Genomic DNA, 26,616 nt, shown 5'->3' with positions numbered 1-26,616 from the left:
ATTAAAAAATTTCAATAATTTAGTGATAAAATTTGGTAAAAAAAAATTTAAAACGTTTTAAACAATTTACTGGTTTATTACCTTCAATTTCTAGTCTTTTTTTATAAAAATTTTGTTAAAACTAGTTAAATTTCTAAGAATCCTGTTAAAATTTAATATTTATTCATCAATGAAACACCCGGTTAATGCAATATTTACAAAATTATGGTTTGTCCTGTGATTTTTAACATCACTCAGAGAGCGCCAAAAAACAATGAGAAAAAAGTAACGGATTTTCCTTTACGAAAATAAACACATAGGCAACAACAAAAGAAAGGCCATAAGCTTAACGAATTTATTGAACAATAACAAAATATATAATAAAAAGAATATTTCATTAAAATGTCTACAGATAATATAAAAGCAGACGAAAAACATTGGGGTTATAACCTTCTAAAGATGTTCTTTAAACTCTACAATTAAAATAAAGAAAGCGCCAACACTGAAATAAATACACACACGTCAATGAACATACAGACAATTACACACCAGAGAAAACTCTGAAAAAAAGACGTGACAAAATGGAAAGGTGTTGTTTATCAAATGAAAACAAAGACCAAAAGTCAAAAGTGTCAGCAGAGCAGGGAAGCGCAACAGTAAAAGGGCTAATAAAAGAAAGAAAAGATCAACCAGAAATCAAAAAAATCTTATTAAAGTGTGACCAGTTTCAACAGATTTTCCAAAGAATTTGTTAACACACTTTTGTTAACAAAATTGTTAAAGAGAATGGCACGTATCTGTAAAACATTTACAATGAGTTAAATAGAATGAGGAAGACAAATATTGTTTTTATAAATGAAACACACATTTTTACTAAATACAAGCAGCTGGAGAGCTATTCATAGAGATAAATATAATAAGATTATACATTAAGATTAATTAATTTATTGATAAATTTTGTAATTTCCAAAAAAAAAAGTAAAAGAAAATTCAACACCTTGAGGTAAGCTATAGTTTTTTAAAAAAATATTTTTAATCCAAAGCAAAAAAAACATTTGAAAAATGTAAAAATTCATATTTTTGACAAGATAAATTTTGTAATATTAAAAAAAAATCTATGATTTTTTTAAATGCAGTTATTCAATTATTTAAAATGCTTTTAAACAATTTGCAATTTATTTTCATTTAAATGTTTTTTTTGGAGAAAATAACGATTTGTCAAATTGTTTTATATAAATGAAGAGTTTTCTTTTGCAAATGTATACACATGATTATTTTAAATAAATGTCTATACTTTCACAAAATTTAGACATAAAAAAAACTTAAATAAAAAATTGTTTCAATTATTACGCAAAATTTCAAAATGAAGAGTGAAAACTATAAATATTTTCATCTGAAAATATCACCAAACTTTTGGTGGTGATCATGACAATAAAAAATGGATAATAATTAACATGATGATCATTTACAAAAACAATCATCATCATAGACGTCATCATCATCATGATAAACATGATTACTAATAACAACAACAATCGTAAAAAAAATTAATGTTAACACCAACAATCCATCCATAACAATAACAATTTTATAAAAGAAACAAAAAAAAATCAAGTCTTTTATGGTTAGAGTTACATAATAAATTAATTCGAAAGTTTTTTTTTTTTTTGGTTAAAATAAATTCATTTTAAAGTGTATAAACTTTCATTGGTGCAGAGTTAAAACCAGCAACAATTTTTCATGTATTGTACATTTTTCAATTTGCCATGAAAAGGTGAAAATTTTGTTTGTTTGCAAACAGGAGTAAAAGGAAAGAAAATATTATTTTCAAAAGTCTGCATATAAAAACTAAATAATTTTCACTCATCATATTGTTGTTAATACAAGCAGAGGAAAATAAATGGGAAAATATTGAAAAAAGAAAGCATTAACTGCAAAAAACAAATGTATGTTTAAAGAAAAACTATATGAAAAAAAAGTGATTTTCACTCAACTAAATCCACATCAAAGAAATTGTAAAAAATGGAAATTAAATTGAAAATTTCTTGGGGTTTCTTTTTTTTGCAAGAGAGCGCAGCGAATACAAACAAAAAAATCATACTCTATTAAATAAATGACATAAACATTATTGTGCTGTTGTTGTTATTATTGTTGTATTTAAATTTCAATAAAAACAAAACATAAACAAACACTCGCACACACACGTGAAAACTTATACAAGAGTAAAAGTAGCTGAATAACAACAACAAGAAAAATTATTATTCGTTTATAGCAGGCATGGAAATGTAGAGAGGTTCGTAATTTTAATGTACAATTTTCTGTTTTTTATTTCGATATCGTTTCCCAATGACAGATTTTTATAGGATTTAATAAAAACCGAAAGTTTATAATATATCAAGCTTTTATATGGAAAATAAAATTTTTTTAAATTCACTATTTATCAAATTAAATAAAAATTTAAATTAAATAAATATATAGGCATTAATATTTTATAAAAAAATTTATTAAATTAGATGTGTAAGCATTTAAAATATTTACGATAAGATTAAAAAATTATATAATATTTTCAAATGACAGATTTTTATAAGATTTAATAAAAACCGAAATTTTATAATTTAACAAACTTTTATATGAAAATTAAAAATATTACAAAATTTTACTTTAAATATTTTAAAAATTTACGATAAATATTAAAATTCACGTTTTATCAAATTAAATAAAAATTGAAATTAAGTACATATACTGGCTTTAACATTTTATAAACCAATTTATTAAATTAGATGTGTAAGCATTTAAAATAGTTACGATAAGATTAAAAAATTATATAATTTTTTCAAATTACAATTTTTTATAAGATTTAGTAAAAACCGAAATTTTATAATTTATCAAGCTTTTTTATGAAAAATAAAAATATTACAAAATTTTACTTTAAATATTTTAAAAATTTACGATAAATTTTAAAATTCACTTTTTATCAAATTAAATAAAAATTAAAATTAAGTACATATACTGGCTTTAATATTTTGTAAACAAATTTATTAAATTAAATGTGTAAGTAATTTAAATATTTACGATAAGTTTTAAAATGTCTATAACTTTTTCAAATGTAAACATTTTTTGTATTTGACAAAAACCGAAATTTTATGATTTAATAAAGAATAAAAATTAAGGCTTTTTCTAAGGAAACATTTGTGTATATCAGTTTTTTCTATAGAACATTTTTTATACAACAGTTTTTCCAACAAACATTTTGTGTATAACGCTTTTTCTATATAAAATTTTACTTTTTGTTATAAAAAATTATGTTTCACAGTTTTCCAATGGAAATAATAAAAATATTAAATTTTAGTATTCCATCCCCGATACAACACATAAAAACAAGAGAAATTTAAACACAACTACATAAAATGCAGAGGCAGTGCAGTTAACAGACCATTTGCCATGATTTTACCAACAAATATGATAAAAAAATTATTTCTTTTTTTGCTTTTGCTGCTTGGTTGGTTTGGTTGGCGTTACGTTTGGTTTATTTGGTGCCAGGATGAATGATCATGATTTGACATGTGAAAATTTATTTTTTGTTTTCTTCTTCTTCATACAATCTTATTTTACTTCCGGTATAGTTTTGTTGTTGTTGTTGTTTATAAACACCCACTACTATAAACTGAAGTTTTCTTTTTCTTATTTAAAGCTTTCATCGTTGTTTGACAAACTAACAAACGGGTACAGTAAGAGTACGAGTAAAGTATGAAGGTAAAAGTTGTAAGAAAATGTTTTTGGGAAAATATTATTGTTATTGTAATGTTTGCAGAGAAATTTGTTTTCAGATGAGAAAGTTTGTTTTGTATTAATAGTATGCGAGACAACAAAAAAAAGGAATGTTGCTAGACTACATATAAAGGAAAATCCCAAGAAAGTATAGATAGTGTAGCAACGTGTTGAGAAGTAAATATTCTTATTAGAAATTGTAAAAATTCTAACACTTTATTTAATTATGTTTTTTTTTTACAGGATCAAGAGAAACTAAATTCTATTTAAAATATTTTAAAAGTCATGATTAACAAAAAATCTAAATTTTTAGAGTTAAAAAAAATTTATGATTATTTTTAATGTCATAATTTAGCAAATTAAATAAATTTCAAAATTAAATATAAATCACGACTAACATATTTTGTAAACACATTTGTTAGATTCCATATGGAAGTATTTAAAATATTTACGATAAGTTTTAAAAACGTTATAACTTTTACAAATGTAAACTTTTAAAGATTTGAACAAAAACCAAAATTATTTAATTCATTATGCTTTCCCAAAATAAATAAAAATATTAAAGATTTTTATCATAAGAATTTTAAAAATTTACGATAATTTTTTGAAGTCATAATTTACCAAATTAAATAAATATTGAAATTAATTTAATAACCAGGCTTTATTATTTTGTACACAAATTTATTAAATTAGATGTGTAAGTATTTTAAATATTTACGATAAATTTTAAAAAATCTATAACTTTTCCTAATTAAATATTTTGAAGAATTAAATAAAAACCAAAATTTTATTAATTTCTAGGCTGTCATATAATACACAAACATATTATAAATTTCTATTATAAGAATTTTAAAAATTTACGATAAATGTTTAAAGTAATTTTTTGATAAATTAAATAAAAATCAAAATTATTTATTTTATTAAGCTTTCATAAAATACACAAAAATATTAAAATTTAGTTTATAAAAATTTCATAATTTTAAAACATTTACATTTTATAAGTTTCAAACATTTTGCTTTATATCCCAATGGAAATAGCTTTCAAAATATGCAATTAAACACAAAAATTTCAATTAATTAAAAAATAAAAAAAAACTTCACCAAAATCTTTGAAGATATTTTGACATCGTTTTTTACTGTAGATCAGATCAACCAACAACCTCTTTTATCAATTTAATTTAATCACTTTTCTTAATTATTAACCCCGAAATAAATAAAAAAAAAGAAATTTCTTTTCTTTTTCTTCAATATCGAAAACACACACTCACATTTCACTTTATTAATATCGATCTGTGTTAATCTTAAGTGTCGTTTGTCCATACAACAACAACAACGAGGAGACAAAGTGAATAAACTAAATAAAAAAATAAAAATAAATGTGAGGTTACACATTTCATGTGGTTTGTTGTAGTTGTTTTCCGTCATGTTTGTTTATTTTCTACACTTCACTTCATTCCATTCCATTCATCTATCTACTACTTTACACATTACACTCTCTTTTCACCATTGAGCTTTTGCTTTGACTGTTTTGAGGGAATGAGGTTTGTTTTTGTTGCTGCTGTTCAAATTGGTTGTTTTGTTTAGAAAGTAGCGAGAAAGCCTAAAAACCAACAATAATGAAAAGGCAACAGCAACAAAAAACGCATGTGAAATCTAAATACTTAAAAAAACAATAACAATAATAAAAAATACATAGAGAAAAGTGCAGTATGTAAAACAAATTAAATAAGTATTAAAAAGTTCTCATTTATTAAGAGCCAGAGACAACAAAAAGATCTAACAGAGTTGTAATTTGTTTATAAATAATTACAGCTTAAGAGATGTTTAGAATGTAAAAATCTTAGTTAAGTTAAAGCAATTTATTTTTTGTTATACAAATTTTGATTAATAAAATTTATGAAAAATGTTCAAATATTTGTTTTATGAATTTAGCAAAAATTTAACATAAACCGAAATTAAATAAAGTTCTAGGCTTACATTTGCTATAAAAAATATTAAATAAATATAATGCCAAGTATTTTAAAAATTTACGATAAATTTTAAAATTTAAGTTTTTGAAAATTTAACATAAATTGAAATTAAATAAAATATCCAGCTTTTATTTAATATTAACTATTTTAATTTAGAATTATTATAAATATTTTTGTGATTTACGATAAATTTTCAAATTCTTATTTTATGAATTTAGCAAAAATTTAATAAAAACCGAAATTAAATAAAATTCAAGGCTTTATATTGATATATAAAGTTTTAATTAAAAATAATGTTAAGTATTTTAAAAATTTACGATAAATTTTTAAATTTAAGTTTTTGAAAATATAACATAAATTGAAATTAAATAAAATTCTTAGCTTTTATTTAATAGCAACAATTTTAATTTAGAATTATGCTAAATATTTTTCCGATTTACGATAAATTTTCAAATTCTTATTTTATGAATTTAGCAAAAATTTAATAAAAACCGAAATTAAATAATATTCTAGGCTTATATTGATATATAAAGTTTTAATTTATAATAATTTTAAGTATTTTACAAATTTACGATAAATTTTTAAATTTAAGTTTTTGAAAATTTAACATAAATTGAAATTAAATAAAATTCTCAGCTTTAATTTAACAGCAACCATTTTAATTTAGAATTATGCTACATATTTTTCCGATTTACGATAAATTTTCAAATTCTTATTTTATGAATTTAGCAAAAATTTAATAAAAACCGAAATTAAATAAAATTCTAGGCTTTATATTGATATATAAAGTTTTAATTAAAAATTATGTTGAGCAATTTAAAAATTTACGATACATTTTTAATATTAAGTTTTTGAAAATTTAACATAAATTGAAATTAAATAAAATTCTTAGCTTTTATTTAATAGCAACAATTTTAATTTAGAACTATGCTAAATATTTTTTCGATTTACGATAAATTTTCAAATTCTTATTTTATGAATTTAGCAAAAATTTAATAAAAACCGAAATTAAATAAAATTCTAGGCTTTCTATTGATATATAAAGTTTTAATTAAAAATTATGTTGAGCAATTTAAAAATTTACGATAAATTTTTAATATCAAGTTTTTGAAAATTTAACATAAATTGAAATTAAAGAAAATTCCAAGATTTCATTTCTTATAAAAAATTTCAATTAAACATAATGGTAAATAATTTTAAAATTTACGATAAATTTTTAAATATAAGTTTTTGGAAATTTAATCAAAATTGAAATTAAAGAAAATTCATAGCTATTATTTGATATAAAAAAATGTATTTACAAATTATGTTAAGTATTTTAAAAATTTACGATAAATTTTTAATTAAGAGTTTTGGAAAATTTTATAAAAATTGAAATTAAAGAAAATTCATAGCTATTATTTTATATAACAAAATTAATTTAGAGATTATGTTAAGTATTTTAAAAATTTACGATAAATTTTTAATTAAGAGTTTTTAAAATTTTTATATAAATTGAAATTAAAGAAAATCTCAAGATTACATAAAATATTGAAAACATTACATAAAAATTATTAAAAATATTTGTATTATTTACGATAAACTTTTTTAAAATAAAGCAATTGCTTGTAATAGTTTGTATATTTGTGGGAAATGAGTAATTTATAAAAAAAAAGTTTAATGAACTCAATCATAAAAGTTCGAAAAAATAACCACTAATATTAATTTAGTTCTTTTTTTTAGCTTATATTCTTTAAAAGTTCACTTTAAGTCATGTTATTTATTTTTTTGTTGTGTTTGTGGCTGTAATTATATCCCTTTTTGTGGTTTTAAAAGGATTTCCTTTCACTGTCACTTGTTTTTTCTGTGTGTGTTCTTTTCATTCACACCCTTTTACTTGTTTTATTCATTCATGATTTTTTTATATAGTTTTTTGTATAACAGAGGAGTATGATCGGGGCGCTTTTTTGCTGTAATTACAAACCACAGTTTAAGCGGAAGTAAACTTCAGTGATTTTTACTTGACTTTAAGTTTAACTTTCAAATGTGTTGTGTGTGAATCATTATTCATTCAAATGTTTGTTTAACACCTTTAACCCTTTTGAGTTTAAATCATAATACATACATTATTATGAAGTTTTCTCAACACCCACCCACCTTTTTTTTGGAATAAAAACCAACCAACATCCATCATTATTAAAAAATAAAGACAAAAGCCTTTTAGTTTAAGTGAATGTAGGAATTATTTAAAACAAACTTTCTTTTTAAACTTTCCCAAAAAAAAAACACAACGAGAGAGAAGTGAAAAAGTGATCGTATTTGTTTTTATATAAATTTAATTTTATTATTGCCAATGTAAGCAGCAATTTTAGTAGAGTAAAAGTGCATCACCGAAAAATCATTTAAAAACACAAAAAAACAATTCATTTATTCATACATTCAGTCATTTCATTTTATTCATTAACTAATTCAAGTAAAAATGCATGGAAATTGTATGCTGATCATCATGATCATCTACTATCTAGCAGTCAGTTTGAATAGCAAGTTTGAAGAAAATGATTATTGTTGTTTACTTTTTCGCAGTTTTAATGAAATTGATCATCATCATCATCATCACACTCACATAGTGAAATGAGGGGAAAATTTTGTTATAAAAAATTTCACTTTTTTCCAAATAATTTTCTTTTTCTTTGTTTTTTTTTTTTTTTTTAAAAATTAACAAAGATCATTGATTTTTGAAAGTTTGTTATTTTTTATAAATTGTATGTTAATTTAAAAAACATTACTATAACAACAAAATTTTTATTACGGAAATGACATGTCAGCTAACACAATAATGTAGTTTGTCCTCAATTTCCCTTTAAAGCGACCAACCGCAAAATTCAAACATCATCATCATCATTTAAATAAACATTCAAACTTCAAAGTAATCACATTTTGTTAACACTCTACTACAAATATGATTATTTTGTTTAAGAGTTTTTGTAAATAACTACAAAATTTACATAATCTTACGCTAAAAACCTAAATGAAATCTACCTTATAATAACAATAAAACGAAGAAAAAAAACCATTTGGTGTTGCAATCATTTTTCAACAAATGAAAGTTTTTTTTCCCCTCTAATGTTTAAGAGAGAAATTATAACATTTTTGTTATAATTATAAGATTACGTAAATTGAAAATTGTTTCAAACAAATCAAGCCAGTAAAAAAAGAAATAAAAAGGTTAAACATGATAAATTACCACCTTTCTCCCCAACTAAAGAAAGTGTAAAAAAACCGTTTAAATAAATAATGTGTAGGTGTTTCATAATGTTTAAATAAGTTTTCAAAATTGAATTAATAATGATATTGCCCAACAACTTAAGAGACCGTAACAGAGAAAGAGAGTTAAAAAAAATTGTAATTAATGCTAAACTCAAACCAGTTTTTTAAAATATTCTCAAACTGGGATAAAATAATATAAAAAAACTGAACATTTGTGGGGAGAATAAAATTAGTAAACTGAAATAGTATCAACAAATTATGATTACATCAACTTCTCCTTGCCTGCTTCTCAAACCAATTAAACTTATGTTAACAAAGTCAGCAAGAGTATCTTGGTTTTAAATCAGAAGAGAACTTTAAGAGAACGTTAGAAATTATTTGTCAAATACATGAGAGTACACAATAAAAATAACACAAAATAAATGAGAACAAATAACAAAACTATAAGAAAATTTATTAAACACAAAAACTATTAGAAAATATATGAATCATATTAAACAAAATTATTTTGAAGAATATCGTAAAAATTTTAATATAATAACAAAATTCGAAATTAGTTTATTTAATGATCTATCTTACGACATAACAAATTTCTTATTAATTGCTGGGGAAATTAAAAATAAATTTACGATAAGACAAAATCAAATTTTATTGAAAACAAAAAAATAAAAAATAAATGAATATCATACAAATTTTATTGAACAAACAAAATTCGAAATTAGTTTATTTAGTAAACAATTATATGACACTATAGATTTGTTAATAATTGCAGCAGAAATCATAAATAAATTTACGATAAGCCAACAAATGATTTAAAAAATTTTAAGGAATATCGTAACAATTTCACTAGTATAGTATATAAAACAATTCTCAATAATTTTGCGTTTTTAATCAAATTTGTTTTTGTCTTATCGTAAATTTATTTATGATTTCTTTTTTTGGAAAATGTAAAAAAAAATATTAATAAATATCGTAAACATTTTATAGAAAAAACATAATTCGAAATTAGTTTATTTAGTAAACTCTCAAATGACATAATAAATTTCTGGGTAATTTAAGTAAAAATCAAAAATAAATTTACGATAAGACAAAAAAAAATAAACAATTTTAAGGAATTGCATAAAAAATTTAATCCGAAATTAGTTTAATAAAATAGCTTTTAGATAGCAGAAGAATATTTAAAAATATTTAAAGCTAAAAATTTAAAAAATTATCGATAAAGGTTGTTTTTAATGAAAAGTCTTGTATAATATTGATTTTAGTGAATACAAGGAAAAATCTTTAAAATTGTGATTTTAATAAATTTATTTAAATTCGAAATTAGTTTATTAAAGTGGCTTTCAGATGGCATAAGAATATTATAAAAATTTTGAACTTAAAAGTCTTAAAAATTTACGATAAATATAGATTTTTGTGAAAAAGAAACAAAATAGTGAAAAAATACTAAAATACTGATTTTAATAAATTTATTCATATTCGAAATTAGTTTGATAAAACAGCTTTAAGATGGCATACGAATTTCTACAAAAAGTTAACTCTTTAAAATCTAAAAAGTTTACGATAAAATGAAAAGTTTTCTAAAATGCTGATTTTAGTGAACATGAAGAAACAAATTATTGGAAAAATACCAAAATTCAGATTTTCATAAATTTATTTAAATTCGAAATTAGTGTAATAATAAAGCTTTAAGATGGCATTCTAATTTATAAATAAGTTAAGGCTTTAAAGTTTAAAAATTTAACGATAAATTAAAAAGTCTTTTAAAATATTGATTTTAGTGAACACGATGAAAAAATACTAAAATTTGGATTTTAATAAATTTATTCAAATTCGAAATTAGTTTATTAATGTGGCTTTTAGATGCCATCAGAATAGGTTAAATATTTAGAACTAAAAAATCTAAAAAATTTACGATAAATTAAAAAGTAGTTTAAAATATTGATTTTTGTCAACACTAAGCAAAAATACTAAAATTTGGATTTTAATAAATTTATTTAAATTCGAAATTAGTTTATTAATGTGGCTTTTAGATGCCATCAGAATATTTGAAAAATTTAGAACCTAAAAGTTTAAAAAATTTACGATAAATTAAAAAGTCGTTTAAAATATTGATTTTTGTGAACCCAAGGAATCATACTAAAAAAAGTACTAAAATACTGATTTTTATAAATATAAATTAATTCGAAATTAGTTTATTAATCTAGCTTTCAGATAGCACAAGTATTTATAAAACATTAAAGACTTAAATGACTAAAAAATTAACGATAAAATGAAAAAAATTATTTTTGTGAAAATAAAAAAAAAAATATTAAAAAAATACAAAAATTCATAATTCCAGGATTTTAAAATATTTCGAAATTAAATATAAAAAAATTTAAACTTAAAAGTCTAAAAAATTTACGATAAATTAAAAAGTCTATTTAAAAATTCTGAAAACCAGTACAAAAATATTGATTTTAATAAATATAATTTAATACGAAATTAGTTTAGTAATGTGGCTTTTAGATGGCACATGATTAATAAAAAATTAAAATGAAAAAACAGATTTTTGTGAAAATTATGAAAAAAATATTGAAAAAATACTAAAATTCAGAATTTCATAAATTTATTAAAATTCGAAATTAGTTCATTAATATAGCTTTTAGATAGTTTAAGAACTTATAAAAAATTTTAAACTTAACAGCATAAAATATTTACGATAAATGTGGTGTTTAGCTAAAAAATTAATTTGAATATAAATAATTACTTTAATTATTCAGCTGACTTTTATAGTTTGTTCTAAATAATATTTGGGGTTAATTAACAGTTTAATTACTTCATTTTGTTGAAGATTTTCTTTTACTAAATACCAAAATTATGTAATTATGTTTCATGTGGGGCTAAAATTAATACTCGTTTTTATAATATTTGTTTGTATAGAGTTTTTAGGTTTATGGTTTTGAAACAAACAAACAAATAAGAGATGTATCGTATGTATGTTACATTAAAATTGATTACAATCAATTGTATTGTATTGTTGTAAAGTATAGTAAAGTATGTAGGGTATGTATGTTTGGGGTTATATAGTGAAATATTTATTTATAGAGAGAGTGTGTGCTTGTGCTGAGCTGTGCGTGTATTTCCATTTATTGTAATAATATTTTTGGATGTTATTGGATTTTTGTAGGTCATGGTCTACTTTTTATTTCAGTTCACAATTTCTGTCGTAATGAATATTTTTTTCAGTATGTGGAGTGTTTTCTGTTACGACGACTACGACTAACTACAGCAAACGGCTGTGGCGATGACGCTACGTGCGTGTGTAAAGCTTCATACAAATAGTTTTTCGATTTTTTTTATTTTAACTTTTTGGGTTGTTTGATTTTTTTTTTGTTTTAAATAAAATAAAGAGTCAATGTTTGTTGCTTGGTGTTTAAAGAGACACTTACTTACTTACTTACATACATGGTTTGTTGGTTGGTTGGCTGGCTGGAGGGACTAACAATGTATAGTAAATTTACAACAACAGTGTTATGGTAAACTATGCGTACGTTGTGATTACACTGCTTGGTAAAATTAAATAAACCACAAAAGCAATTTATGTACATACAGTTTGCATATAAACCAAAAAAAAAAAAATAAATAAAAATTGAAATAAATACTCGTACTTAAATGAAATATTTATACAGATAGGCAGGCAAACAGACATAAATGTTTTATATAAAAAGAGTACGAGTAAAGACAGAAGAAGTCATACTACTAGAGTTCCTTGATAAATGACCTCAATATTGGATAACGTACTCGTACATTTACACATAGTAAATGATGGTGCTGATGAAGACTTCGTCGGCGACGACTGTGACGACAATGATGATGATAATGATGATGTCGATTTTATGTCAAAATAAAACATAAATTTTTTTTATTTCATCACAAAGTAAAAAATTAAATTTTTTACTTTTTGTTAAGCATTTTAAAGGGGAGCTTTTCCTATTACACAGATACAAAAATATGTATGTGGTATTGGTGAGTAATCATGAGATTTATATTTATGTGTAAGTACTTGAAATTAATTAACCTTTTGATCTAAAATTACTTTTTGTTGGTGTTGTTGTTGTAGCTGTTGAATGAATGAATGTGTTTAAATTGTGTGTGTTCAAGAGCAAATTCATCAAGCAAGTTCCTATAATAATCTCATGAGTGCGTTCGTTATTGTATTTTATAGCCAGCCAAAGCTTTGTGTTTTCAATTTTATTGAAAAATACTTCCGTGTAAACTATACAATTTATAATAATAGCTTGTATTTGTATCTAGCTCATTTGCCTTAGAATTTGAGTGGTAATTTGTGACATCGTTTTTTTTTTAGGTCATCATACATACATACACCTAATTGTATTTATGTTATAATTTAGTATATGAACTCATTCATCTGTTGCTATATGAAGCAAGCCACAACCATACAAATAAACTAAATGAAAAGAAAATTCAGGGTATGAGAATTTTTGGATACAAACATAATAAAACATACTCACAAAATGGGTCAATTGTTTGTTTGATTATAATCATTAGTTATAAAAAAAACTTATCAAATAAACAAAAAACAATAAAAAATAGTAAAGGCTTTTTACAGAAAACAACCCTTAACAAATAAAAGTTATAGTAAAAGTAAAAAATCAAACAAATTTAAAAAAAATTTTAAATCCAAAAAAGTTAAATACAAAAAAAAAATAAAAAATATTTTTTTTTTAGAAAAATAAATGAAAATTTTATGAAAAATAAATGAAAATTTTTTAAATTTAATAAAATTCGAAATTAGTTTAAAACTTAAAAATGGCGGAAAAATTTTTCAAAAGAAAACAGCAGAAGTTAACAAAATATTTACGATAAAGTTTGATTTTTTAATGGATTTTTTTTTTTGCTTTTTTTTATTAAAATATTTTTCTATAGGTTTGAAGTAAATTTCAAACCAACAGAAAAATATTTTAATAAAAAAAAAAATGTCCTTAATAAATTTTTTTTTAAAAAAATTAAATTTTTTAAAATTTTATTAAAATTAAGAATTTTTTTTAATTAAACTAAAACCTATAGAAAAATATTTAAATTAAAAAAAAAATTTCGTTAAACATTTTTTTTAAAAAAATTAAATTTTTTAAAATTTCATTAAAATTAAGAAAAATTTTTAACATTTAACTAAATTCGAAATTAGTTAAATAAATAAGCTTTAATATAACTGAAACAAATATGCCTTTAAAACATTCCTAGTTATTAAAATATTTACGATAAAGTAAAATTCTCTGTAAATGCAAAATTTTATAATAAATTTAATTTAATTAAATAAAATAGAAAACATGTGATTTTAATAAATCTAACAAAATTCGAAATTAGTTTAATGAAATCACTTTTAAATACCAAAGGAATATTTAAAAATATACAAACTTTTCATTCCAAAAAATTTACGATAAACTTTATTTTTAATTAAAACCTCTTTAAAATTCAGATTTTAATAAATTTAACACAAGTTGAAATTATTTTAATGAAATGGCTTTTATATATTACAAGAAATGTAATAAATTATAAAAAAAATAAATTTAAAAAATTAAATTTTTTAAATAATTTCATAAAATTTGTAATATTTAATCAAATTCGAAATTAGTTTAATTAGCTTTAATATAACTTTAACAAATTAAACATTAATAGAGCAGAAGTTATTAAAAAAATTACGATAAAGTTAAATTTATACTTTGAAAGTGAAATTTTTTTAACAAAATATTTACGATAAAGTTCCATTATTTAATAGAATTTTTTTTTTGCTATAAATTTACTTCAAACAATATGAACCCCTAGAGAAAAATATTTAAATTAAAAAAAAAAAATTTTGTTAAAATTTTTTTTTTAAAAAATTAAATTTTTTAAAATTTTATTTTAATTAAGATTTTTTTTTTAAATTTAACTAAATTCGAAATTAGTTAAATAAATAAGCTTTAATATAACTGAAACAAATATGCCTTTAATACATTCCTAGTTATTAAAATATTTACGATAAACTAAAATTCTCTGTAAATGCAAAATTTTATAATAAATTTTATTAAATAAAATAGAAAACAATTGATTTCAATAAATCTAACAAAATTCGAAATTAGTTCAATGAAATCACTTTTAAATACCAAAGGAATATTTAAAAATATACAAACTTTTAATTCCAAAAAATTTACGATAAACTTTATTTTTAATTAATACAGCTTTAAAATAGAGATTTTCATAAATTTAATACAAATCGAAATTATTTTAATGAAATGGCTTTTATATATTACAAGAAATGTAATAAATTATAAAAAAAATTAAATTTAAAAAATTAAATTTTTTAAATAATTTCGTAAAATTTTTAACATTTAATCAAATTCGAAATTAGTTTAATTTATAAGCTTTAATATAACTTTAACAAATTTAACATTAATAGAGCAGAAGTTATTAAAAAATTTACGATAAAGTTAAATTTATACTTTGAAACTGAAATTTTTTTAACAATAAATTTAATTAAATAAAAAACAACACAAATTTTAATGAATTTAACAAAATCCGAAACTAGCTTATTTAGTAAGCAATCGTATGACTCTAAAAGGTTCTAAATAATTTAAGCAGAAATCACCAAGAAATTTACGATAAGGCAAAAAACTTAAGAAAATGATCTTAAAATGAAAATATCTTAAAAAATTTAATGAAACAACAAAATTCGAAATTAGTTTAGATAGTAAACTATTAAATGCAATTAAAAACTTGTTAATAGTTTTAGCAGAAATCATAAATAAATTTACGATAAAAAAATTATAACAAAAATTTGAATGTAAAAACCAAATTCGAAATTAGTTTTAATTGTAGACTCTCATATAAGTTCAAATATTTTTTGGAAAATATCACTAGAATTATTAAAATATTTACGATAAAGTTGTTTACAAATTTTAGAATTTCTTGAACAAAGAAAAAATTGTTTAAAATATTGTCAACAAAAATTGAAATTAATTTAATTATCAATATTTCTTATGGTATTGAGGAATTCTTAGAAAACTGCAAATACTAATTTTAAATATTTACGATAAGAAATAACAGTAAAAGTTTGCAAAAATTTTAAATGTGTTAAACAAAATAAATACTTAGATTTGTGTTTGTTAGGGAATAATTGAGATAAAATTAAATAAATTATTAAGCAAAAAAATATTTTAAATGACGAATAAGCAAAAACTGAAAAAGATTATTAAAAAAAATTCAGGGATTCAAAGAAATATTAGAAAATTCAAATGAAATATTTACGATAAAATAAAAACTTGCTTTCAAATAACTATAGGTTACAGTAAATCCCCTTAAAATTTACGATAAAGAAAACTTAATAGATTTGTTTAAAAAATTATTTAAATTTTTTTCTGACAAGTTTACAAAAATGTAAATAAAATCTTTGTAATGAAGAAATTATTACTTTTAAAGCTTATCACGTCATTGTTTTAATTTAATATACATGATGATTGTTTTACATTTTGATCTCATAATCTAGTTTGGTTACTTTATTTTATTTTATTTAATTTTCAATAATTTTAATAAAATAATTCATTTTTGCCATGGCCATGTGCTAGACTCTATTAAGTAAAATCTTGTGTATGCTTTTCTCTGATTCTCCCTTATTTTGCTGATATCAGCAATAAGAATATTATATTTGTGGTTTTCAGTACTTTCATATCTTTTTTGCCCACTTTAAAGAGTATGAAAAAAAAAAATGAAGAATAAAATGTGGTTCTTTTTATTTATTTTTCATATAGTAAAAAGAATTTCGAGGTTTTAAGCTTCATAATGATGAATCATAATTAGTTGTGGGGTACTGATGTGTTTGTTCTTTTGTGAAATTAAATGAAATGAAATACAATTAAAAGTCAAGTACTTGAGCGTGCGTTATCAGTGAAAGATAAATTTATTAAACCCTTGATATGGAAACAAATTTTATATGCAGATTATTTTTTATTTTTCACAATTAACTACGTTAAATTTAGCATTGGAATGGGAAATGAGGAAATCATACAAGCACGTAAAACATGTATGAAGATAAAGTACTTTGATTTAATAACAAATTATTAACAAATATTGTGAACAAGTTAAACAAAAAAAATAAGGTCATCAATATTTGCAACAAAAAAAAAATAATAAAATGTTAAAAATTGTAATGAAACAACAAAATTATGTTAATAGTTATAGCAGAAATTGGAAATAAATTTACGATAAAGAAAAAAAAAACAATCGAAAATCTAATAAAATTACAAAATTCGAAATTAGTTTATTTAGTGGACTTTCATTTTACCATAGTTTTAACAGAAATCTCAACAAAATTTACGATAAGACAAAAAACGCATGTAATTGAAAATAGAAGAACAATTTAAAGAAATATCGTAAAAATTTTAAGAAATATCGTAAAATTTTAATGAAACAACAAAATTCGAAATTAGCTTATTTAGTAAGCTTTCATATCGCATTAAACATATCTTAATAGTTGTAGCAGAAATCAGAAATAAATTTACGATAAAGCAAAAAATTAATGAAATAAAAAATTTAAGAAAAATTTAAAAAAAAATAACAAAATTCGAAATTAGTTTATTTAGTGGTCTTTCAAATGACATTAATATTTTTTCCATAATTTTAAAAGATATTACCAAAAAATTTACGATAAGACAAATTTTAAAAAATTTCGTACATTTTTTTTAAATAAAAAAAATCCGAAATTAGTTTATTTAATAAACTATCAAATGATATTAAAAATTTCTCTAAAATTATAGCAGAAATACTTACTAAATTTACGATAAGAAAAAAAAATTCATTTCATAAAAAATGTAAAAAATTTCAAGAATATCGTAAAAATTTAAATGTATTAACAAAATTCGAAATTAGTTTATTTAGTAAGCTATCAGTTGACAATAAAAAATTCTTAGTAATTGCAGCAGAAAACAGAAATAAATTTACGATAAAACAAATATTTCATGGAAATGCTTGAAAAATTCTGTTATTTAAATAAAAAAAAATCCGAAATTAGTTTATTTAATAAACAATCAAATGACATTAAAACTTTCTCTAAAATTATAGCAGAAACCATTAATAAATTTACGATAAGAAAAAAAATTCATTTCATAAAAAATGTAAAAAATTTCAAGAATATCGTAAAAATTGAAATATATTAACAAAATTCGAAATTAGTTTATTTAGTAAGCTTTCAAATGACACTAAAAATGTCTTAGTAATTGCAGCAGAAATCAGAAATAAATTTACGATAAAACAAATATTTCATGGAAATGCTTGAAAAATTCTCTTATATATCCCGTAATATCCTAAGATTTTTAAAATCGCACAAAAATCACCCTGCTTTTGTTCAAAAAGTTTCCTGGTGATTTCTATTTAATACTAGCCAATCAAAGAAAATTATTTCTGCCATTAAAAAAATTAACAAATTGAAGGCTTTTTGATTGAATTGAAAAAAAAAATATAAATAAAACAAAATAATTTCAATAAAACAAATCAAAGGTTGTTATTTTTCTTTTCAACAAGGTTGTAAATTTACAGCAAATTGCTATGTTATTACAGAAATGAAGGCTGGAATTTGTAAAATATAAAATATTTTCAATAAATGTTAATTTAACAGTTACATTTCCTTTTGCCGTTATAAATGTTAAGTTTAACATTATTATGCTAATAAGAGTTTAACATTTAATATATTTAACAGCAATTTGAAGGCTGTCATAGACGATTCAGCTAGTAATTAAAAACAGTTTGAAGGCTAAAATGTTAACCTTAAAATAATAAGGAAATACATTTTTAACAGTAAATGTTAATGATTTCACAATTAAAGTTAATATGTGTATCTACAGCTGCTAGTTTTTAACTAAAAATATAATAAATTTATAAAATATGTTTATAAAGGTTATTTCATTTATAAATTAAAACATAAAACTGAAGGCAGGAAAAAGAATTTTTTTTTGTTTTGAAAATTACATTGAAATAAAGACAAACTATGTATTTGAGCAGAGCATAGACAACTGACAATAAATTATGTTGCAATGTCAGGCTACATATAAATATATGAGAATTTCTTAAATGTTTATGAGTCATGCAGTAGTTTGATTTAAATTGTTATAATAAGTTTTATGAAAAATTTCCTAAAACTGCTTGAAAACTGTATGACAAAATTTTTTAATTGGTAATATGGTAAGTATTTTAAACATTTAACAGAAACCGAAATTAGTTTATTGAATAAACTTTTTATTGTTATAAAAAGTTTTATGAAAAAGTTCCTAAAAGTACTTGAAAAATTTACGATAAAATTTCAAAATTTTTTACAGAAAGAATTTTAAACATTTAACAAAAACCGAAATTAGTTTATTGAATAAACTTTTTATTGTAATAAAAAGTTTTATGAAAAAATTCCTAAAAATGCTTGAAAATTTTACGATAAAATTGAAAAAAAAAATTTACATACATTTAACAAAAAACCGAAATTAGTTTATTGAATATAATGTTTAATGTTATTAAAAGTTTTATGAAAAAATTCTTAAAACTACTTGAAAAATTTACGATAAAATTTCTAAATTTTTTACAGAAAGATTTTTTTAAAATTTAACAAAAACCGAAATTAGTTTATTTAATAGACTTTTGAATCTAATAAAACAGTTGACTAAAAAAGTCATACAACTGCTAAATAAATTTACGATAAATTTAAAAAAAATTATTTACTCTAACATCATAAGAATTTCTAAAATTTAACAAAAACCGAAATTAGCTAATTAAATAAACTTCTATGTCACGTACAAAATTTAATTATCAAGTTAACACAACATCAAGAAATATTTACGATAAAATATAAAAAAATAAATTTTAAAAATTTAAGCAAAACCGAAATTAGTTTATTAAAAAAACTGTTTAATGTTATACAAAATTTAAGAAAATCGAATTTTGGTTGCTACTTATAAATTTGTGAATTTCTGAAATCTTACAATTTTACTTTAATTTATTTGCTAAATAAATATTTAAGTAAAGTATCATGTAACTTTTGTTGAAAAGAACCCCTCCTGGTAATAAGTATTTTAAATACAATTGTTAAATTTAGGTTAAATATTCCAAATGAAATTAAAATGTATGGGGCGTTTTAAGTTTTCTTTACAAATGTGACTCTCCCTTAGTTTACACGCATTTTGTTTTCAATTTTTTTTTTTTGCAAAAATTTTAGGTAAAATCCTTAACACTTCCTATTTCCTTTCACCACATGGAGTGAGAGCAAGAGGAAAGTAGGAAAAATATTGTGTTTAATCTAAATTCAAATTGAGGTTAAATATACACACACACTCTCTCATGTGTACATTCAACATTTGTTGATTAAAAAAAGAAAAAAAAATCATTGTCGTTCTTGTCATTCTTATAGATTTGACCTCACAACCTACAAAAAAAGGCCATTTTAAGCACAACAACAAAAAGGACTAAAAAAAGTAGATATTTAATTTAGTGTAATACATACACACATATGGTCTCAAACTTTCACACACACACATTCTCTCTTACATATTCCTTTGCTACCAAAGGAATAATATTACCAACAACAACAAAAATTTAACTAAATAAACCACCAACAACTACAACAGACGCCTCAACATTTAATAGAGAGCAATATTCATATACAAACAAACATACACACATCCACATAAATGTATGTGAGTCAGGAAAAGTGTGTCAACATTTATTTTTTGTGTTTTTTTAGGCTGAGCAAAATTTTTGCCACAACTAGGAGAACAAAAATAACAACAACAACAAGAATTGAACTACAAACAACAACTACATATTAGTAACAGTGTGCAAAACTAGAGTAGTGTAAAGCAGTGAGATGAGAGGTGTGGGATTTTTTGTTTATTATTAACTGAAAGGAAATTTAGAAAACTAGTTTTATTCAAGCTTTTTTTATTTAGAGAAATACATATAAAAAAGCCTTGGTAATATTTCGTACCTTTAAGGGTGACATACAAAATATAGGGGAAAGATTAAATTAAATTTAAAACAATTTGAAGAAAATGTTTAAATAAATTTTTTTTATACAAATTAAACATAAAGCGAAATTAGCTTAATTAATAAATTACTTAATGGCTTACAAAATTTATTAAAATAATTTAAGCAACTCCTTGAAAAATTTACGATAAAATGCATTATATTTAATTTTATACATTTAACAAAAACCGAAATTAGTTTATTGCTTAAATTGTATAATACCAAATAAACTTTGTTAAAAAGTGTACCAGAACTTTTTGAAAACTTTACGATAAAATGCATAAAATTGAATTTTAAAAATTTAACAAAAATCGAAATTAGTTAATTGAACAAACTTATTAATATTACAAACAATTTTATAAAAAATGTCATAAAACTGATTGAAAAACTTACGATAAAATATATAAAAATTAATAAAAACAAATCCTGCTTTCAAAATTTACGATAAATTATATATAGGAACTTTTTAAAATTTAACAAAAACCGAAATTAGTTTATTGAATAGACTGTTTGATAACAAACAAAATTTAAAAAAAATTTTAACACACCTACATGAAAAATTTACGATTATATAAAATAATTTGATATACAAAAATTAATGAATATTGTATAATATTGTAAACATTTTAAACAATTTAACAAAAACCGAAATAAACTTATTGAGTAAACTATTCAATTTTATATAAAATTTCTGGAAAAAATTACGATAAAATACAAAAAAATTAAAATTATTATTTTTTAAATTTTTAAAGAAATGCTATAAATTAAAAACAAAAGATTGTCCAATATGTGAAGAATTTGCACAGTTTAACAAAAACCGAAATTAGTTTATTAAGTAAGCTATTTAATGTTATATAAAATTTTAAGTAATACTTCTGAGAACCTTTTGAAAATCTTACGATAAAGTTCAAGATAAAAAATTAAAATAATTTTTTTTTTAAATTTAAAAAAATTTTATAAAATAAAAGTAAAAGATTTTTTAATATTTAAAAAAAATCCGAAATTAGTTTAATGACTAAGCTATAACACTATATTACGATTACATAAAATAATTTTATATAAAAAAAATTAATGAATATTGTCCAAAATCGTAAGAATTTTAAATAGTTTAACAAAAACCGAAATTAGTTTATTAAGTAAACTATTTAAATTTATATAAAAATTTAAGAAACTTTACGTAGAACCTCTTGAAAAACTTACGATAAATTAAAAAAAAAAAATAAAATTATTTTTTTTTTTGAAATTTAAAAAAAAATAGTTTATAAATTTAAAATAAAAGAATTTTTTATATTTAAAAAAATTCGTAATTAGTTTAATTACTAAGCTTTCCTATAACACTAAAATTATAGGGGATTACTATAGCAGAAATCATAGAGAAATTTACGAGAAGCTTAAAAAACGACAAATAAATAAATAAATATTTTTGAAATTTTAAAAAAAAATCTTTATAAATTTAAAATAAATGAAATTTTAATATTTAAAAAAAATCGAATTTAGTTTAATGAGTAAGCTTTCCTATAACACTATAAAGTTTTGAGAGTACTATAGCAGAAATCATAGAGAAATTTACGAGAAGCTTAAAAGTTAATACAAAATATTTGGTCAATTCACAAGGTCTCTTATCATGTCATATTGTCATAATGTCCTAATATTTCACAATGGTTTTTATTGTTATTCAAGCAAAAAATGTTCTAATATAATACTACTCTGTATGCTATGTTTATTGTGTTATCGTAACCAACAAGCAGAGACCTGCGCCGAATGCCTAAGAGTCGGTTAAGCCGAACTGCCGAGTCATCATATATTAGGACATTATGACAATATGACTGATAAGAGACCTTGTGAATTGACCAATTGTTTTTAAACAATATTTTACGCAAGTTTTATTATATTTTAAAATATGAAATTAGCTTACATTTCACAATATATTAAAACATATTAAATTTGTCGTTAAGTAAAGTAGAAATCATTACAAAATTGCAACAAAAATATTTGATAATATAAAAAATGAGTTTTTTGTAAAAAAATTTTAGGAATTTTTATTATATTTTAAAATTCGAAATTAGTTTACCGTTCACTACTTCATATGACATAATAATTTTTCAGTTAAGTAAAGCAGAAATTATTAAAAAATTTACGATAAAGTAAAAAAAAATATTTTTTTATTCAGTTCCTTTTTTATTTTAGTTTAATTCTTAAGCTTTCCTATGCTACTATAAATACATAGAACTGAATCAGAAATTATTAATAATATTACGAGAAGTTAAAATAATTTCCATAAAATATTTGTATTAAATGGTGATTTTGCCAAAATTTGAGAGGAATTTTTAATATATTTAAAAATTCGAAATAAGCTTATGTTACAAACATTTATAAGACATAATAAATTTATCGTTAAATAATGCAGAAACTATTAAAAAATTTACGATAAAGTACAAAAACTGAAATTCAAAATTAGTTAAATCATTAAACTCATGAAATCTCCAAAAAAAATCGTATCTATAGCGAATTTCTAACAAAATCGTGTCATAATTAACTTTATATCACTAACCAACAGTTTAAACAATCAAACTATCCTTCTTTAAGCACCAAAATACTTAAAAAGTACCCTATTTAAAAACCCCAACACTTAAAAAGCTTTTTTATTACACAAAATTCCCTTAATTCTGTGACAATTTTATAAGCACTCTTTTTTCTAACTCTCTGTTTACGAAAAGAGCATTATTACTAAAGTAACTGTAATTACTGTAAGAGAGAGAGAGAGAATCCTTTAATTGTTCTCAATGATTATTTGTATTGTTACCTTTTGTTATCACAGCAATGTAGGTGTTGTTGTTGTTGGTGATGATGGTGGTGGTGGTGTTGTTGGTTATGTTGTTGTTGTAGTGTAACCGATGCAGGATTGGGATTTATTAATTGATTTTGATTATTTTGCTGTTGCAAAGCATTACAATATTCTTTAGAATTTGGACATTTAACCAATAATACTACACATAAAGGTGAATTTGTTGAATTACTATTATTGTTATTATTATTATTTGAGGAGGACGACGAAGATGATGATGATGAAGAAGTCGAAGATCCGTTAGAGTTTGAGGCAGAAGACGTAGAAGAGGAGGAATGTTGCTGCTGCGGGTGATTGTGATGATGTTGATGATGATAATGCGGTTGTTGTTGAGAGTTTAGTTGTTGCTGCTGCTGCTGTATCCTATGTTGCTGTTGCTGCTGATGATGATGGTGATGATGTTGGTGTTGCTGCTGCTGTTGTTGTTGTGGTGTGGCAGATTGTTGTTGCTGACTTGTTGCCAAGGCTTGATTTTGTTGCTGATTTAAATGTCGGCGTATCGATTGATGTATACGATGTGTTATTGAATTCGTTAAAGCGGAATGTTGCTGATGATACAAAGATGATGACGCAGAAGAGGAGGCCGCTGATAATGACGAGGACGACGACGAAGATGCTCCTGCTATTGTATGGGAATTCGTCGAGTTGGTGATTAAAGCAGGTGGCGAATTTAAACGATTTGCTATAATACTATTTAAAGTTGTACTTGATGTTATCAGCGAAGAGGGATTTGAAACCAAACTTCTTAAAGTCGAATTTGTAAGGGAGGAGGAGGAGGCCGAGGCAGTAGACGTAGACGAAGAAGTAGATGCAGAAGCAGAAGAAGTAGAATTTGAATTTGTACTCGCGTTACTTATTGAGGAACTTTGTCTTTTTAATACATTTTGTAAATTATTTGTGGAGAAAACTTCTTGCAACAAGGAGCCAGCTGCAGCAGTAGAAGAACTGGAGGATGAAGACAATTGCTGGCTAAGTGAGGAATAGTGAGAGGAAGGCGTTGTTAAATGTCTGGCCAAAGTTTGTAAAGATTGTCTTTCTGCGGTAGGCGCTGCTGGCGTTAGGGGCAAATGACCCAAATGTTGTTGTAATACCGAGGGTTGTTGTTGCTGCTGGCCACTGGCCTTAGAATTGGGTGAGCTCTGAGAGGAGGATGAGGAGGAGGAGTTGTTGTTCTGTAAATGTTGCTGCAATATATCGGATCTGTGTAAGGCAGGTGTTGGTGGTGTTGAGGGCGGTGGTGTAGGTGGGGTATTCAATTGTTGTTGCTGCTGCTGCTGATGGTGCGTGGTTTGTATAATAGGCGGTGCCGCTATTAATTGTTGCAAACGACTGCAATTATTTAAATTTAATGACGATGAGGCGGCGGTTGTACTACTGGCGCTGGTGGAAGCTGCTAATTCATTAGCAATGGCTTGAACTGCTGCCTTAGCAGTTGCGGCTGAAGTTTGTTGTATTATTGCAGGCGATTTGGGCGATGTAGGAGTGGTGGCTGCTGTGGGTGGCGGTGTCAAACAGCAGCAATCATTTTCCGAATCCGCAGAATTCTCATTTAAATCATCCACTATTTCTATAGACTCTAGATCATTGACAATATTTTGCTTTTTCTTTATCTTCACAAAGGGATCAAACATTTTTTTATTTGCAAAAGGAATTTTTTTGTTATTTTTTTAGGGTTTTCAGGGGTTTGTTTTAGACACAATAAAAATAGCACAACACTTTTTATTTATTTCAAAGATTTTTTTTTTTTCAAAATTTATAAAATTCTTAACATCACAATTTTTTTTTACAAAAATATTTTATTTTAATAGCTTTAATTTTTTACAACAATTTGGTGTGGTTTTAAGTAAAGTAATTCTTTTTGCACTATTTTTTAACAATTTTTTAAAGTGATTTTTTTTTATTAATTTAATTTCTTTATTTTGTACTTAAAAATTTGTGTTTTGTTTGTTAATATTTCTTCATAAATAATTTAAAAGTTGTAAGTAAATATATGAAACTCTAGGTTTAAGTTTTATGTTTTAAATAAAACTTTTTATTTTTTGTAATTTTCTTAAATTTTTTAAACAATTTAGATTTTCACTTATTTTGCTGAATTTTTATTTTAAACATTTTCTTTTTGTTTTAAATTTCTTTATTTTAAGCATAAAATTTCTTTATTTTCTTTGTATAGAGCTATGCTTTTATTTTCAATTTATTAAATTTGTTTTCTTTTTGAATTATTAACACTAACCGAAGAAAAAAAACGTAAAATATTCACGTTAAATTTATATAGATTTTCTCAGTAAAAATTTGAAAAAAATAATAATAATATATATGAAATAAAGATCACAACAAGCGCACGATGCTAACAGTACGAAAGTTAATAATAAACTGAATGTATGATAATAAAAAGTTAACACACGTTATGTTCAGCTCAATACAATTTAATATATCTACACTCATAGCAAACACACACAGATACTCACATACACTCTCACACTAACTCACTCACACACTCACACACTTAAATACTTAAATATTTATAAAGAGCTGGTTTGGTTGGCTTTCGATTTACATTTTTGTTTCTGCTGCTGCTGCTACTACTACTGACTGTTTGCTGTTGTAGTTGTTGTTATTGTTATTTAGTTAATGTTTCCTCGTTTCACATTTTTTTTTTTTGGTCTTAAGGTTTTTGTAGTTGTTGCTGCTGAATCACATTCACATGTCTAAAATGTGTAACAAAATGTTTATGGCGAAATCATTTCTTAAAAGCAAATACACAAACACACCAACCAA

The 26,616-nt window shown here is 22.5% G+C and overlaps 1 protein-coding gene across 3 annotated transcripts in view; it reads right to left on the bottom strand.

Moving 5' to 3' along the window:
* Nucleotides 1-26,616, bottom strand: part of rdx (BTB/POZ and MATH domain-containing protein rdx) — a 253,136-nt gene that overhangs the window by 8,157 nt on the left and 218,363 nt on the right. The window contains exon 1 of one of the 3 annotated variants that reach the window (XM_065499082.1): nucleotides 23,800-25,724. The exons of the other annotated variants lie outside the window; for them this stretch is intronic. Within the exon in view, the coding sequence (XP_065355154.1) occupies nucleotides 23,800-25,472 (1,673 nt within the window). The 5' untranslated portion in view covers nucleotides 25,473-25,724. Of the gene's footprint in view, nucleotides 1-23,799; nucleotides 25,725-26,616 lie in introns of those variants that run through there. 3 annotated transcript variants of the gene reach the window in all.

Source organism: Calliphora vicina, chromosome 1, assembly GCF_958450345.1.
Source record: "Calliphora vicina chromosome 1, idCalVici1.1, whole genome shotgun sequence".
Lineage (NCBI taxonomy): Eukaryota > Metazoa > Arthropoda > Insecta > Diptera > Calliphoridae > Calliphora > Calliphora vicina.
The sequence above is the reverse complement of the archived record's forward strand: the minus strand, read 5'-3'. Positions and strand labels throughout refer to the sequence as shown.